The sequence below is a fragment of the Larimichthys crocea genome, unplaced genomic scaffold, assembly GCF_000972845.2.
Source record: "Larimichthys crocea isolate SSNF unplaced genomic scaffold, L_crocea_2.0 scaffold148, whole genome shotgun sequence".
In the NCBI taxonomy this organism is placed as follows: Eukaryota; Metazoa; Chordata; class Actinopteri; family Sciaenidae; genus Larimichthys; species Larimichthys crocea.
Window position 1 is genome coordinate 1,096,427 of NW_020852030.1, and position 13,255 is coordinate 1,109,681.

At 44.4% G+C, this 13,255-nt stretch overlaps 2 protein-coding genes across 2 annotated transcripts in view; one reads left to right on the plus strand and one right to left on the minus strand.

Moving 5' to 3' along the window:
* Positions 1 to 13,255, plus strand: part of LOC113744744 (macrophage mannose receptor 1-like) — a 320,504-nt gene that overhangs the window by 195,163 nt on the left and 112,086 nt on the right. The gene's annotated exons all lie outside the window — the stretch shown is intronic.
* itpr3 (inositol 1,4,5-trisphosphate receptor, type 3) overlaps positions 1 to 13,255 on the minus strand; it is a 46,978-nt gene that overhangs the window by 23,729 nt on the left and 9,994 nt on the right. The window contains 3 exon segments of the mRNA XM_027275651.1: positions 690 to 776; positions 1,210 to 1,331; positions 3,380 to 3,450. Of these exon segments, the coding sequence (XP_027131452.1) occupies positions 690 to 776; positions 1,210 to 1,331; positions 3,380 to 3,450 (280 nt within the window).

The following is a 13,255-nucleotide window of genomic DNA, read 5'->3' on the forward strand; positions in this document are numbered from 1 at the left end:
ATAATGCAGGCTTTGTGTGTGTGTGTTGAAACATGTGAGGTTCAGCTCAGCCGTTTAATGGATGCATGTTAACACTCTCCACACCTTGAACACACACCTTTCTCCTACAGGAATCTTTGTCTTCACAATCTGACAGTTTCACAGCGACCACACCTATACCTGTGTGTGTGTGTGTGTGTGTGTGTGTGTGTGCGTGTGTGTGTGTGTGTGCGTGTAGCAAGGTCAATATTGACTCTAACAGATAGCAGTTCATCAGAGCAGTCAGCCAGGGTGTGTGTGTGTGTGTGTGTGTGTGTGTCAGGCAGATACAGTAAATGATCACACGTGGAAAAAGTCAGAAGAACGTGTGTTGCCATGGTGACAAGGGGACGGGGAGTGGTGTGTGAATCACCTGGTTGTCTTGGCAGCTTGTTAAACAGACAGGTGAGACAGTGCTCGGTCATGTACAGTCACACACAGTCAGACACTCTGAGGTTTATGAAGCTCTGTCCAAGATTTAACAAATAAACATTCAAGCGTCTCAGCGAGCCCGGCTAACAGACTACAGCCAACATCAGCTAACAGCAGCTGCACGTTCTGTCTCTTTGTGGTCGTCTCACATCTCGTGTGTTGTCTCGTGTCTTGTGGCCGTCCTCTGGACCGGCTCTGGACCGTTTGGACCCCTCACAGGTGACGCATTAGGTACTCACCTGGATGACCGTTCCATATTTGACGATGTCTCCGTGGACCTTCTTGTTTTCCGTCTCGTTCTGTTTCTGCTCCAGGTTGGACGCGTGCTGCGAGACACACACGCTGTACGATCAGCTGATCAACGCACAACCATCATCAAACCCATAACTAACATTCAGACAACCTTACCATACCGAACAGAACGCTCCAAAATAAACATATTATCAGCGTTATTTTAATGTTAGACCAGCGTTATTTTAATGTTAGACCAGCGTTATTTTAATGTTTGGGATTTCAGCCGTTACCGTAGTAACTACCCAGAGAGCGTGCCGACCTTCTGATGATCTGAAACATGTTGGACTCAGTTATTCTGAATATCAGCACGCTGCGATCACAGCGTGCTGATATTCAGAATAACTGAACTCCCTGGTGTGTGATATTTCTTATGACTGTTTTCCAAACACAGTGTGTGTGTGTGTGTGTGTGTGTGTGTGTGTGTGTGTGTGTGTGTGTGTGTGTGTGTGTGTGTGTGTGTGTTACCTGCAGTTTCTGCAGCAGAACCACGTCAGCGATCTTGTCTTTCTCATGTTTGGCTTGTTTGGCTTTCCAGAACTGTTTCTGAGCCGAGTACCGGCTCATCGGACACACCTTGAACAGGCAGTCTGAGTGAAGACATGATGAGTAAAAACATGATTAACCAATTAAAGTTTCATCTCATTCTACACACTGACGGGTCTGACGAGGTCACTGTACTGGGGTCCGTTTGAGCGATCAGTTCCAGAGTGCTGATTGGTCAGGGGACCAGCACGTGAAGCTAATTGGTTGTTTTGGTTTCGGGACTGGTGAAGCGTCCGACATTAAGCCAATCTGTGACTGCCTGTGTTCAATTACATGACCAAATATGGTCTGTCTGACCTTCCTGGAAGTTCCTACTGGAACTTTTGACGTGCTGGACGAGCTGTTCATTCAGACGCGTTTTAATGAAACAATATAAAATATAAATTCATTCATTCATTTAAATAATGTAACTGGATCAGACAGAGAAACAAATAATGAAGAACTGAACCTGAAGTGAAACGATGAGACAGAGAGAGAGAGAGAGACAGAGAGAGAGAGAGGTAAATATTGACTCTCCTCCAGCAGATCCTGTACATTAACAGTGTGTGTGTGTGTGTGCGTGTGTGTGAGAGTGTGTGTGAGTGTGTGTGTGTGTGTAAAGCAAACATCATTTCCCTGTGTATCTCATCAAAGAACCAAAAAGGATTTTCATGTTTAAAGTCAACTTGACTTAAGGAAATAAGGCGGACACACACACACACACACACGCACGCACACACACACACACACACACACACACACACACACACACACACACACACACACGCATGCACACACATGCACACACACACACACACACTGACTTGCAGCCTGTCACTGATCTAAAGTTCGAGCTGTCACTCACTCGGTGGTCTACTTGTAAACTGGTTCACCAGCTCGGAGTCCAACAAACGTCTCCGAGCAGATGGTGAACATGCTGCCCTGTGTGTACATGTGTATAAATATATAAATATATAAATATATATACATGTACAGCAGCCTCTGCTGACACGAGCTGGACTCCCATCAAACACACACATCATTTATATTTCATGCAGCAGCACACTGGAGGATTTTCATGGGTCCATTTGGTTCTGATAACAAAGACCTGACCCAGGATTCCTCAGGACAGAAACCGGTCCAGTTTGATATCAAAGACAAAAAATTAAATCTAGACTTTTTAGATCTAAATATCTGACACAGTTAGTTTTAACATCCTGGACAATGATTGGCTCCAAAGCAGCTATGATGTCATAAATCCTGCAGGTACGTCCAGGTGCTGAGCTCAGAGGAACAACGTCCAAACTGAACCTGAAGAAGCAAAACTCCAAAACTTTCCCAAACTTTCCAAAACTTTCCAAAACTTTCTCATGATCCTGGACGTATCAGGAAGGTTTGGACCGAATCCGTCATGGAATCAGGTCAAAGCTCGCTTCAGCAGAAGTCTCATTAAAAGACGTCATCGATAACTTTCTGATATATTCACAGAAAGGCTGAGACTTGAGACACCGGTCTGAGAATATCCAACATGTTGTATGTATCCATCTGCTGCATGTATGCTTTACTGCAATACTTTACTTCACTAACATCATTTAAATGGTGTCTGTATTTTATTTTATTCTGGTTTTGTCGTGCATCTGACGCTACATGTAATATGTATAAGATGTGTCACAATGTAAAATGTTCCACTGTCAAACACTAGAGATAAAAAAAGGCTTTAAGTTGTGTTAATAAATCCAGCTGCTCATATTTCAAACATCATCCAGACCTGCAGCTCAGAACAGGCTCCACCACAAAAACAGCTCTAATGTCACAGAGTTAATAATAATGAATCTAATGTCGACTGAAACTGTAGCATGTTGACGTAGTGTCACGTATATTAACCCATTTTGAAGATAATGACGACCTGCAGTGGATTTCACCTGTTACTACATGTTGTTGCATCTGTTAATAATTAAGCTGTTAAAATGAGCACACACACACACACACACACATACAGACACACACACACACACACACACACACACACACACACACACAGAGACACACACACACACACACACTCACACACACACACATACAGACACACACACACACTTGGTCTTGGTCGTACCTCTGAACTTCTTTGGAGGATTTTCCAAATCTCCAGCAGCGGGTTCGACCACACAGCGGTCATCTACCAACCTGCAGACACGAAGGTGAAATTTACATCGTTCAAAGACTTTAACGTTAAAACTTTAACGTTAAAACTTCAATCACACATGATCGTTAATGGACAGAATAATTCATGAGGGCACTTTTAAACATTTTAAACATGATGTGCAGCTTAAAACTGACAAAATAACATAATAACATACGATGATTAAAGGTTAAATCAGTGGATTATATATTTATATGTATTGTTTGCACAGTGACATGACAGCCATCCAGAAGTCTGGACAAGACGAAGGAGATGATCGTAAACTTCCAGAGGAAAGCATCACACTTCACAGCGGTGAACATCCAGGGATCGGACACAGAGGTGGTGCAGAGCTACAGATTCCTGGTGTTCACCTCAACAACAAACTGGACTGGACTGACAACACCCAGGCTCTCTACAAGAAGGGCCAGAGACTTCTCCACCTGCTGAGGAGGCTGAGGTCCTTCAGAGTATGCAGGGCTCTCCTCAGGACCTTCTCTGACTCTGTGGTGGCCTCATCCTTCATGCTGTGGTCTGCTGGACAGGAGCAGACTCAACAGACTGATCAGGAGAGCCAGCTCTGTCCTGGACTGTCCTCTGGACTCCACAGAGGAGGAGGAGAGGAGGACGTTAGCTAAGCTGACATCCATCATGGACAACACCCTCTCACCTCCTACATGACACTGTGGGTCTCTGAGCAGCAGGTCCTTCATCCAACACAACACCTGCACCTGATCATGTTGTAGTCTCCTGTTCATGTCCCACTGCTATTTTTTGTTCTTGTTTGTTTTGTTTTTGTTTTTTTTGGTTTATGTTCTTAGTACTTGTTTTGTAAATCTGCACATTCTACTTTAATACTTTTTGTAAATATGTACACTTGTGTTTTCCCTCCTTGATTCTATTTTTCGCTGCTGTTAACAAGTGAATTTCCCCGTTGTGGGATAAATAAAGTATTATCTTATCTTATCTTATCTTACTTTATAAACACATTGTAATCTATTACAGTCCATCTATCTATGAATTACTGAACTCGACTTTGTGAATCGTGATTTACAATTATGATCAAAACAGGAAGCTACACGCTTCAGCGCCGCCCTGATGAAACACTGTGAGCCAATCAGAGCGCTTCTCCTGTCAGCTGACACACAGCCAGGTGAAGACATTTCTACAGGTACACTAACCCAGTGATCAGAAACATACAGGTGACCTGATCAGGTGATTTCAGGAGGCCCGCGGCGTTCGAAGAACAGGGAGAGAAACAGAAACAACAGGAGAAGAAAGCACGTCGGAGGAAGTGTGTCACTGAATGAACTCAGGTAAAGTCAGCACCTGTACTGAACGAGCCGAGCCGAGCACAGATCCAGATCTCAGAGACGTTTATATAAAGATTAGATGCTGCAGCTCCTGAAGGCTCAGAACCAAAACCTGTGACCGACAGCCTGAGGCCACCTCAAGGAACAAGAGACAATCGACCACCGGAGAAGAGAGAGAGAGTGTGTGTGTGTGTGTGTGTGTGTGTGTGCGTGTCATTAGAGTAAATCTCTGTTACCATCAGTGTTTAGGCAACAGAGTGACACACACACACACACACACACACACACACACCTGGCCTCCTGCTGAATGTAGTTAAAGTGTTTGAATGGACAGGTAATCCTGCTGACTGCAGACTGTCTGCTCGCTGCATGAAAAGAGAGATTTTAACGCGTGTGTGTGAGTGTGTGTGTGTGTGTGTGAGTGTGTGTGAGTGTGTGTGTGTGTCTCAGACTCCGATGATCCTCCGTCTGTTTTTTTTCTTTGTTCTGAACCAGAAGCGGGAAAGTAAAAGTCGACTTTTACTGTGAAGTAGACAACGTTTCATCTTAAAATTTCACAATAAAAGTCTTGTTTTATTTAATGGATCTACACACTGGAGAACACTGTGTTTGTGGTGTGAGGTTCTGGTTCTGATGGACCGAGCCTCCTGCTGCAGATTTTACACTGGCAGTAAAATATTCCTTTAAATATCACAGTGTTTTATAATGAACAGTCTCTGATATAAAATACGACTTTGTTCTGTATGAACTCCCTTAAAAAGTCACGTCACACGTCTTCACTGTCAAAGGAAAAGTCTGCATCGCACTGACGGATGAAAATCACTCGTCATATCTGAGTCGAGGTCACTCAGGTCAACCAGAAACCAGAAACCAAACCACAGCCTGTAAACAAATCAGGGCTCTGCAAGTGTTGGAAAGTCCGAGCTCAATATATTTAATGACCATCAGGCAAACATGCAGCATTTATGAGCTCTGTTCAAATAACACTTCAGATAACTGAACCCAGAAAACAAACAGAACACCAACACCACGCTGGCCGGCCGATGACTTTCTGACATAAAAATCATCAGCACGACTCAGCAGATGTGAACATCTGTCTGAAGGCCTGCAGAGCTCCTCAGGTCTCTGTGGTTTAATGTCTGTCTGTCCAGCTGCTTCAAACCACACACACACATAAAAACACATTTAGTATCTCAGCTCTGCAGCATCCTCTCTGCAAACCTGCAAACTTTCTGAGCTAGAAAAAGTCTTTTTGATGACACAGGTCGAGTCGTGACCTGATCTGCTACATACAGCTCTACGTCCTCAGCCCGAGGCTCCGAGCAGCTTCAAGGTGTAAAACACCTGTATTTATAATGACTACGTCCAGGTTTTGGACAGTCTGCGGGGACGCCACGGAGACTACGTCCAGGTTTTAGACAGTCTGCGGGGACGTCACAGAGACTACGTCCAGGTTTTAGACAGTCTGCAGGGACGTCACGGAGACTACGTCCAGGTTTTAGACAGTCTGCGGGGACGTCACGGAGACTACGTCCAGGTTTTAGACAGTCTGCGGGGACGTCACGGAGACCACGTCCAGGTTTTAGACAGTCTGCAGGGACGTCACGGAGACTACGTCCAGGTTTTTAAAATCTTCCATTTTCATCTTTCTTGACTTTTTTTTCATGTTCTCTTTCTTTCCTCATATTTCCTTCTTGTCTTCATTTTTCCTGTTTTGTCCTCTCTCTCTCTTCACGTCTTTCTTTTCCTAAAATGTTGAAACTTTCCCTCTTTTCTTTTCTTTTCTTTTCTTTCCATCTTCTTAAATTCCACTCATTCTTTCTTTCGTCCCGACCGCCTGCAGGGTCCGCCATCGCTAAAACCACAAACAAATCAGTTCTTTTGTCTGTGTGCCAGGTGTGTCCAGGTGTGTGCTGATTGCTCTATTCACAGGACACACACACACACACACACACACACACACACACACAAACACAGGCTCTGTCGTGTTTCAGATTTTCAGTTTTCTAACTTTCTGAATTTGAAGCTGATGAACTTCGTGTGTTTCATGGCATCACTCAAACATACGTGATGTTTATGAAATAAGATGTCAGGATGTTTGTTGTCACGTGTCTGAACTCTTGTTGTCGGTTTGTTTCTCTTCACACTTTGTCGTCGCCGTCCTCCCTCGCTCCCTCCGGCAGGTAGAGCTGATTTGAATATGGATTTGTGTATCTGAACGAGCTCAGCAGCTGTTTTACAGACCGAGCCGGAGATCCTCCACGTTTCATCTGACGACAGACACAACAACTGACTGAACAGTCTTTATACTCAGAACTCTGTTTGTGTGTTTGCCGATCATCATCATCATCATCATCATCAGATCAAATAATAGGAACACACAACAACCTGAATAAAACATGAAATATTCTGACTTCTCTCACGTTTTCTTTGTTTCCTTTATTAAGCCGTAAGCTTTGACCTTCACGTGTCTCGTTTTTAAATGTGAAGTCGAGTCCTTGACGAGTTTTTAACTTTCTTGTCTGCGTGAAGATCTTTGATAACATGAACAGACTCGACTTTAGAGCTTCTTCACGAGACAAGAGCTCCTTAAGTCACCGCGAGGTCGACTGTCAGCAGAGATAACTTGAAGTGCAGTCAACATAAATACATTTACTCCGTGAAAAATGTTGCATTGGATTTAGCAAGCTGAGTTCGTTCACAGAGCTCCTGCATCTGAATACGAGCAGTGTCGTGCCAGAACAGGAGCTGGGTGAGCGGGCAGTGTGTACTGAGTCTGCTGGGAAACAGATCAGGATGAGTCTGTCCGGATGTTTTCATCAAAGCAAACAGTCCTGTTTGTTTTGGACGCAGCTGATTTGACTGCAGGGAAACCAGCGTGCTCGTCCAATCACGTCGCTCACGCAGGTACTCCCTATTCAAATGAGTCTATCAGTCTGACATCAGCACTCACTGAGAGTCACAAATCAAACGCTCATGGCCAAAAGTGTGTGGACAGGAACAGCAGCCCAGCAACACGACAATAAAACGCTCAGCGTCTGTCTTATCGCACGTCGTTCAGATGGGTTGGTCTTCGTTTTGTTTGATTAGCGGGTGGACGTAGTCTCCGTGACGTCCCCGCAGACTGTCTAAAACCTGGACGTAGCTCACAAACATCTGAAACTCAAAGTCCTGCTAGTATTTTTATTGATTTATTATATTTTCTAAGTTTTTAAAAGTCAAACCTGTCACATGTTGTACAAACACGTTCATGTGCAGTACTCGGTGTGTGTATTAAACAGCAGTACACAGTGACAGTAACCAGCGTGCTGATGATAAAACGTTCTGTTCTCTCAAACAGACGAACGCTCAGCGTCTGTCTTATCGCGTGTCGTTCAGCTGGGTTGGTCTTCGTTCTGTTTGATTAGCGGGTGGAGGACGAGCCCGGTCGGATCCTTCGAGGACGTGCAGGTTTTATTTACATTTCACTGTTCGGACAATGTTGACATGCTAATATTTAACAGGTTCAATGTTTATCACTGTCTTAGCTTGGTTTGTTAGCACGCCGGCTAACCACAAAGTACAGCTCAGGCTAACAGGAGTCATTCGCTGTGCAAAGATTATGAACCATCATGATATGACATTAAAGAGCTACTAACGATGCATCGTGACATGATTAAAAATCGGTACAGATGTGATGATTCACTGGCTGACAGAAAAAATGAATCACGATTCTTCAAATGCGAGAGAAGTAGGATATGTTCTTTTTCTTACGTTATCTTAAAAAAGTCACTGCTTGGTGATTCATTTGTTCACGCGACTCACGTCACTACGTAGGTACGGAGACAGAGCGAGGGAAGAAACAGAGGACGCAGCGAGCAGCTTGAAATCAGCTGTGTGGAGCATTTTGGATTCAATATGTTCACAAATACAACTGTGAGAAACGGACTAAACCAGAACAGCATGGAAACATTTCAAGAGACATATAGCGGCAACACGAGCAACATGCAGCAGCAACACGAGCAACATGCAGCAGCAACACGCAGCAGCAACATACAGCAGCAGATCAGCCACAGTGAGAAGCACAGTAACGTTTCGCCCCCTCGAGAGGAAAACTGCACATCACAGCAGTTAACAGCAGTTTAACTGTGAGACTGTTTCTAAAGAAAGCAGATATCTGTGTTTTGTTGTTTAAGATGTAAGCTGCACTTTCTTATAAGAGAACACAAACTGTTTGAGAGTTTCTGTAAAGAAAGATTTTTGGCTTCACAGAGAGTTTAGAAACTTTTTCTTCTCCTGTCGGACGCTCACCTGTATCTGACGGTGTCAAAGTGTCAACGGGAAGCAGAACACACCGTTATTATTGTTATACGAGAACACAAACTGTTTCCCTACAAATAAAAAGATAATTTGATTTGGTCAGACTTTAACTGTAGCTCATTTTGATTTAAAAAATAAATCGTGAACTGAATCGAGTCGTGAGCTGAATCGAGTCGTGAACTGAATCGAGTCGTGAACTGAGTCGAGTCGTGAACTGAGTCGAGTCGTGAACTGAATCGAGTCGTGAACTGAATCGAGTCGTGAACTGAGTCGAGTCGTGAGCTGAATCGAGTCGTGAGCTGAATCGAGTCGTGAGTTGAATCGAGTCGTGAACTGAGTCGAGTCGTGAGCTGAGTGCATCGTTACATCCCTGACAGACACACACATCAATGTTGGCTTGTTAGCACACTATTATGCTAAGCTGGAAACATGAGCAAACATTTGGTGTCAACATTAACATGCTGTGTAAACATGTTTCATAAGAACCGGACACTAAACTACAGTGACTGGTTCACGCCGCGAGCGTTGGCTCGAGGGTTAAGCACACGTTCATTAGCGCTCCTCGCCCTCGTAAGTCTCCTTCCTTACAACTGTTAACGTGTGACGCTAGCATGGCTAAAAATAGTGAGCCATTGTCTTTTATTGTGAAATCAGTGAAAGTGAAGCTGAAGGCCACGAGCGGCTGTAAAGGTCAACACTGAGTCAAACAAGCAGACCACAGACAGGAAACACACCCACCAACTGGCACAGTGCAAATCTCTCTTGGACACGATCGGTACCACTTCCTTTTCCTGTCATAGCTGCCACTCTGTGTGTGTGTGTGTGTGTGTGTGTGTGTGTTAAAAGTTATTCTTGACGGGACCACCGAAGAAATTCTTCAACTCTCCGGAGAACATCTGAGAAACTCAGCACTTTTCTCTGCGACCTGTTTTTTTTACTGCTTCACTGAAAACAAACAAAGTGAAACTGCAGAAAGTTTTTCAGTGAGTTTAAACTGTGACGTTTCATTTTGAATCAACACGCCTTAAAAATAAGACGAGAGAACGAAGGAGGAAGGAAACAAGAACTGTGCAACAACCTAAAAAGTCATCTGAAGTTCACTGACCGACAGCTAACATCAGTGTCAACGCCTGTTACAACATTTTCTACAAGTCATCACGTCGACTCTTCAAAACGCCATGCTGGCATTTCTGTGTTAACGTGACGTGTTATCAGTGTTAACGTGACACTCGTGTTAACATGTTGTCAGTGTTAATGTGTTGTCAGTGTAACGTGTTGTCCGTGTTAACGTGACATCAGTGTTTAACGTGTTGTCAGTGTTAACACGTTCAGTGTTGTTAACCGTTGTCAGTGTTAACGTGACATCAGTGTTAATGTGTTGTCAGTGTTAACGTGAACATCGTGTTAACGTTTTGTCCGTGTTACGTGACACAGTGTTAACGTGTTGTCAGTGTTAACGTGTTTGTCAGTGTTACGTGTGTCAGTGTTAACGTGACATCAGCGGTTAACGTGTTGTCAGTGTTAATGTGTTGTCAGTGTTAAGTGTTGTCATGTTAACGTGACATCAGGGCGTTAAGTGTGGTCAGTGTTAACGTGTTGTCGCTTTCGGTGTTAACGTTGTCCGTGTTAACGTGTTGTCATCCAGTGGTTAACGCGTTGCTTTTAAACGTTAACGTGACGTCAGTGTTACGTGTTTGTCAGTGTTAACGTGGGACATCAGCGTTAACGTGACGTCGCGTAACGTGTTATCAGTTTTAACGTGACATCAGTAGTGTGTCACGTGTTACGTCGTGTAACGTGTTGTTGTTAACGGTTGCGTCAGTGTTAACGTGACATCATGTTAACGTTGTTGTCAGTGTCTAACACTGTGTCAGTGTTAAAGTGACATCAGTGTTCAACGTGTTGTTAGCAAGTGTTAACGTGACCACATTTGTTATAATGTGTTGTCATGTTCACGGGACATCAGTGTTAAAAGTGTGTCAGTGCTAACGTGTGGTCAGTTAACGTGTTGTCAGTGGTTAACGTAATCAGTGTTAACCCGTGACTTAGTGTTAACAGTCGTTGTCAACGTGTTAACGTGTGGTCAGTGTTAACGTGACGTCAGCGTAACGTGTTGTCAGTTGTAAACTGTTGGCAGGTTAACGTGAACAGTGTGTTAACGTGTTGTACAGCGTTAACGTCTGTTGTCAGTGTTAACGCGACATCAGTGTTAACGTGTTGTCAGTGTTTAATGTGTGGTCAGTCGTTAACGTGTTGTCAGTCGTTAACGTGTTGTTCAGTGTTAATTGACATCCATGCTAACGTGTTGTCAGTGTTTTAAAGTGACATTCAGGCCTGTTAGTTAACGTTGTTGTCAGTGTAACCGTGTTGTCAGCGTTAACGTGACATCAGTGTTCACGTGTTGCCGTGCTTACACGTGTTGTCATGTTAACGTGACATCAGTTGTTTAACGTGTTGTCCGTGTTAACGTGAATCAGTGTTTAGTGTTAAGTGTTGTCAGTGTCAATGTGTGCAGTGTTACGTTGTTGTCATGTTAATGTGTTGTCAGTGTTAAGTGACATTCAGCGTTAAGTGTTGTCAAGTGTTTAACGTGACATCAGCGTTAAACGTGTTGTCGTGTTAACGTTGTCTTGTCAGCGTTACAGTGACATCCGTGTTAACGTGTTGTCAGGTTAACGTGTTGTCAAAGTGTTTAACGTTGACATCAGTGTTAACGTGTTTTGTCAGTGTTCACGTGTTCGTCAGCGTTACGTGTTTTGTCAGTGTTTAACGATCCCCTGTTGTCAGCCCGTTAAACGTTTGTCAGTGGTTAAGTGTTGTCAGTGTTAAACGTGTGTCAGTGTAACGTGACATCCATGGTCTTAACGTTGTGTAGTGTTAACGTGACCTCAGTGTTAACTTCCGTTGTCAGGCGTTAACTGAGTCCAGTGTTAACGTGTTGTCAGTGTTCACGTGTGTCAGAGTTACGTGTGTCAGTGTTTAACGTGACATCAGGTTAACGTGTTGTCAGCGTTAACGTGTTGTCCGTGTTAACTTGTTGTCAGTGTTAAGTGTTGTCGAGGTTAACGTGACGTCAGTGTTAACGTGTTTGTCAGAGTCCCGTTAATGTGTCTGTCAGTGTTAACGTGTTGCAGTGTTATGTGTTGTCAGTGTTAACAGTGTTGTCAGTGTTTTAACGTGCTTGTCCAGCGGTTTTAGCTTGTTGTCAGCTGTTAACGTGGTTGTCAGCTGTTAACCGTTACGTGGCGCTCACTGCAGGACAGCCCTGAACGTTTCGTCCTTGGTTCTGAAAAGTACTTAAGGAATAAGAGGATGTAAAACGTGACGACCACACGCGCGAGACTTCACGGCAAAAAGTCGGATCACGCTTCAGTTTGTGATTCTCACACTGTGGAAACATTAACAGGTTCCTTCAGTTTGTTTCGCTTGTGTCTCGGTCAATATTGATCAAGGTGTCATCCGCAGAGAGCCTGTTAAACCTGGACTAGTTCTCTGATACTCCTACAACTGTCTAAAACACCTGGTACGTCTAGTCCTTGAGACGTTCCCAGCAGACTGTCTAAAAAAAACCTGGACGTAGTCTCTGAGACGTCCCCGCAGACTGTCTAAAACCTGGACGTAGTCTCTTGACGTCCCCAGCAGACTGTCTAAAATCTGGACGTAGTCTCTGAGACGTCCCCGCAGACTGTCTCTAAAACACTGACGTAGTCTCTGAGACGTCCCGCAGACTGTCTAAAACCTGGACGTAGTCTCCGTGTGACGTCCCGCAGACTGTCTCTAAAACCTGACAGTGTCTCCGTGAGTCCGCGCAGACTGTCTAAAACTAGGACGTGTCTCTGTGACGTCCCCACCCCAGACTGTCTAAAACCTGGACGTAGTCTCTGTGACGTCCCTGCAGACTGTCTAAAACCTGGACGTAGTCTCCTGAGACGTCCCCGCAGACTGTCTAAAATCTGGATGTAGTCTCGTGACGTCCCCGCAGACTGTCTAAAACCTGGACGCGGTCTCCGTTGACGTCCCCGCAGACTGTCTAAAAACTGGACGTAGTCTCTGTGACGTCCCCCAGGACTGTCTAAAACCTGGCAGTAGTCTTGCTGACGTCCCCGCAGTACTGTCTAAAACCTGGACTAGTCTCAGTGACGTCTCCTGCAGACTGTCTAAAACCTGACGTAGTCCTCTCATCGTGATGTCCACCGAA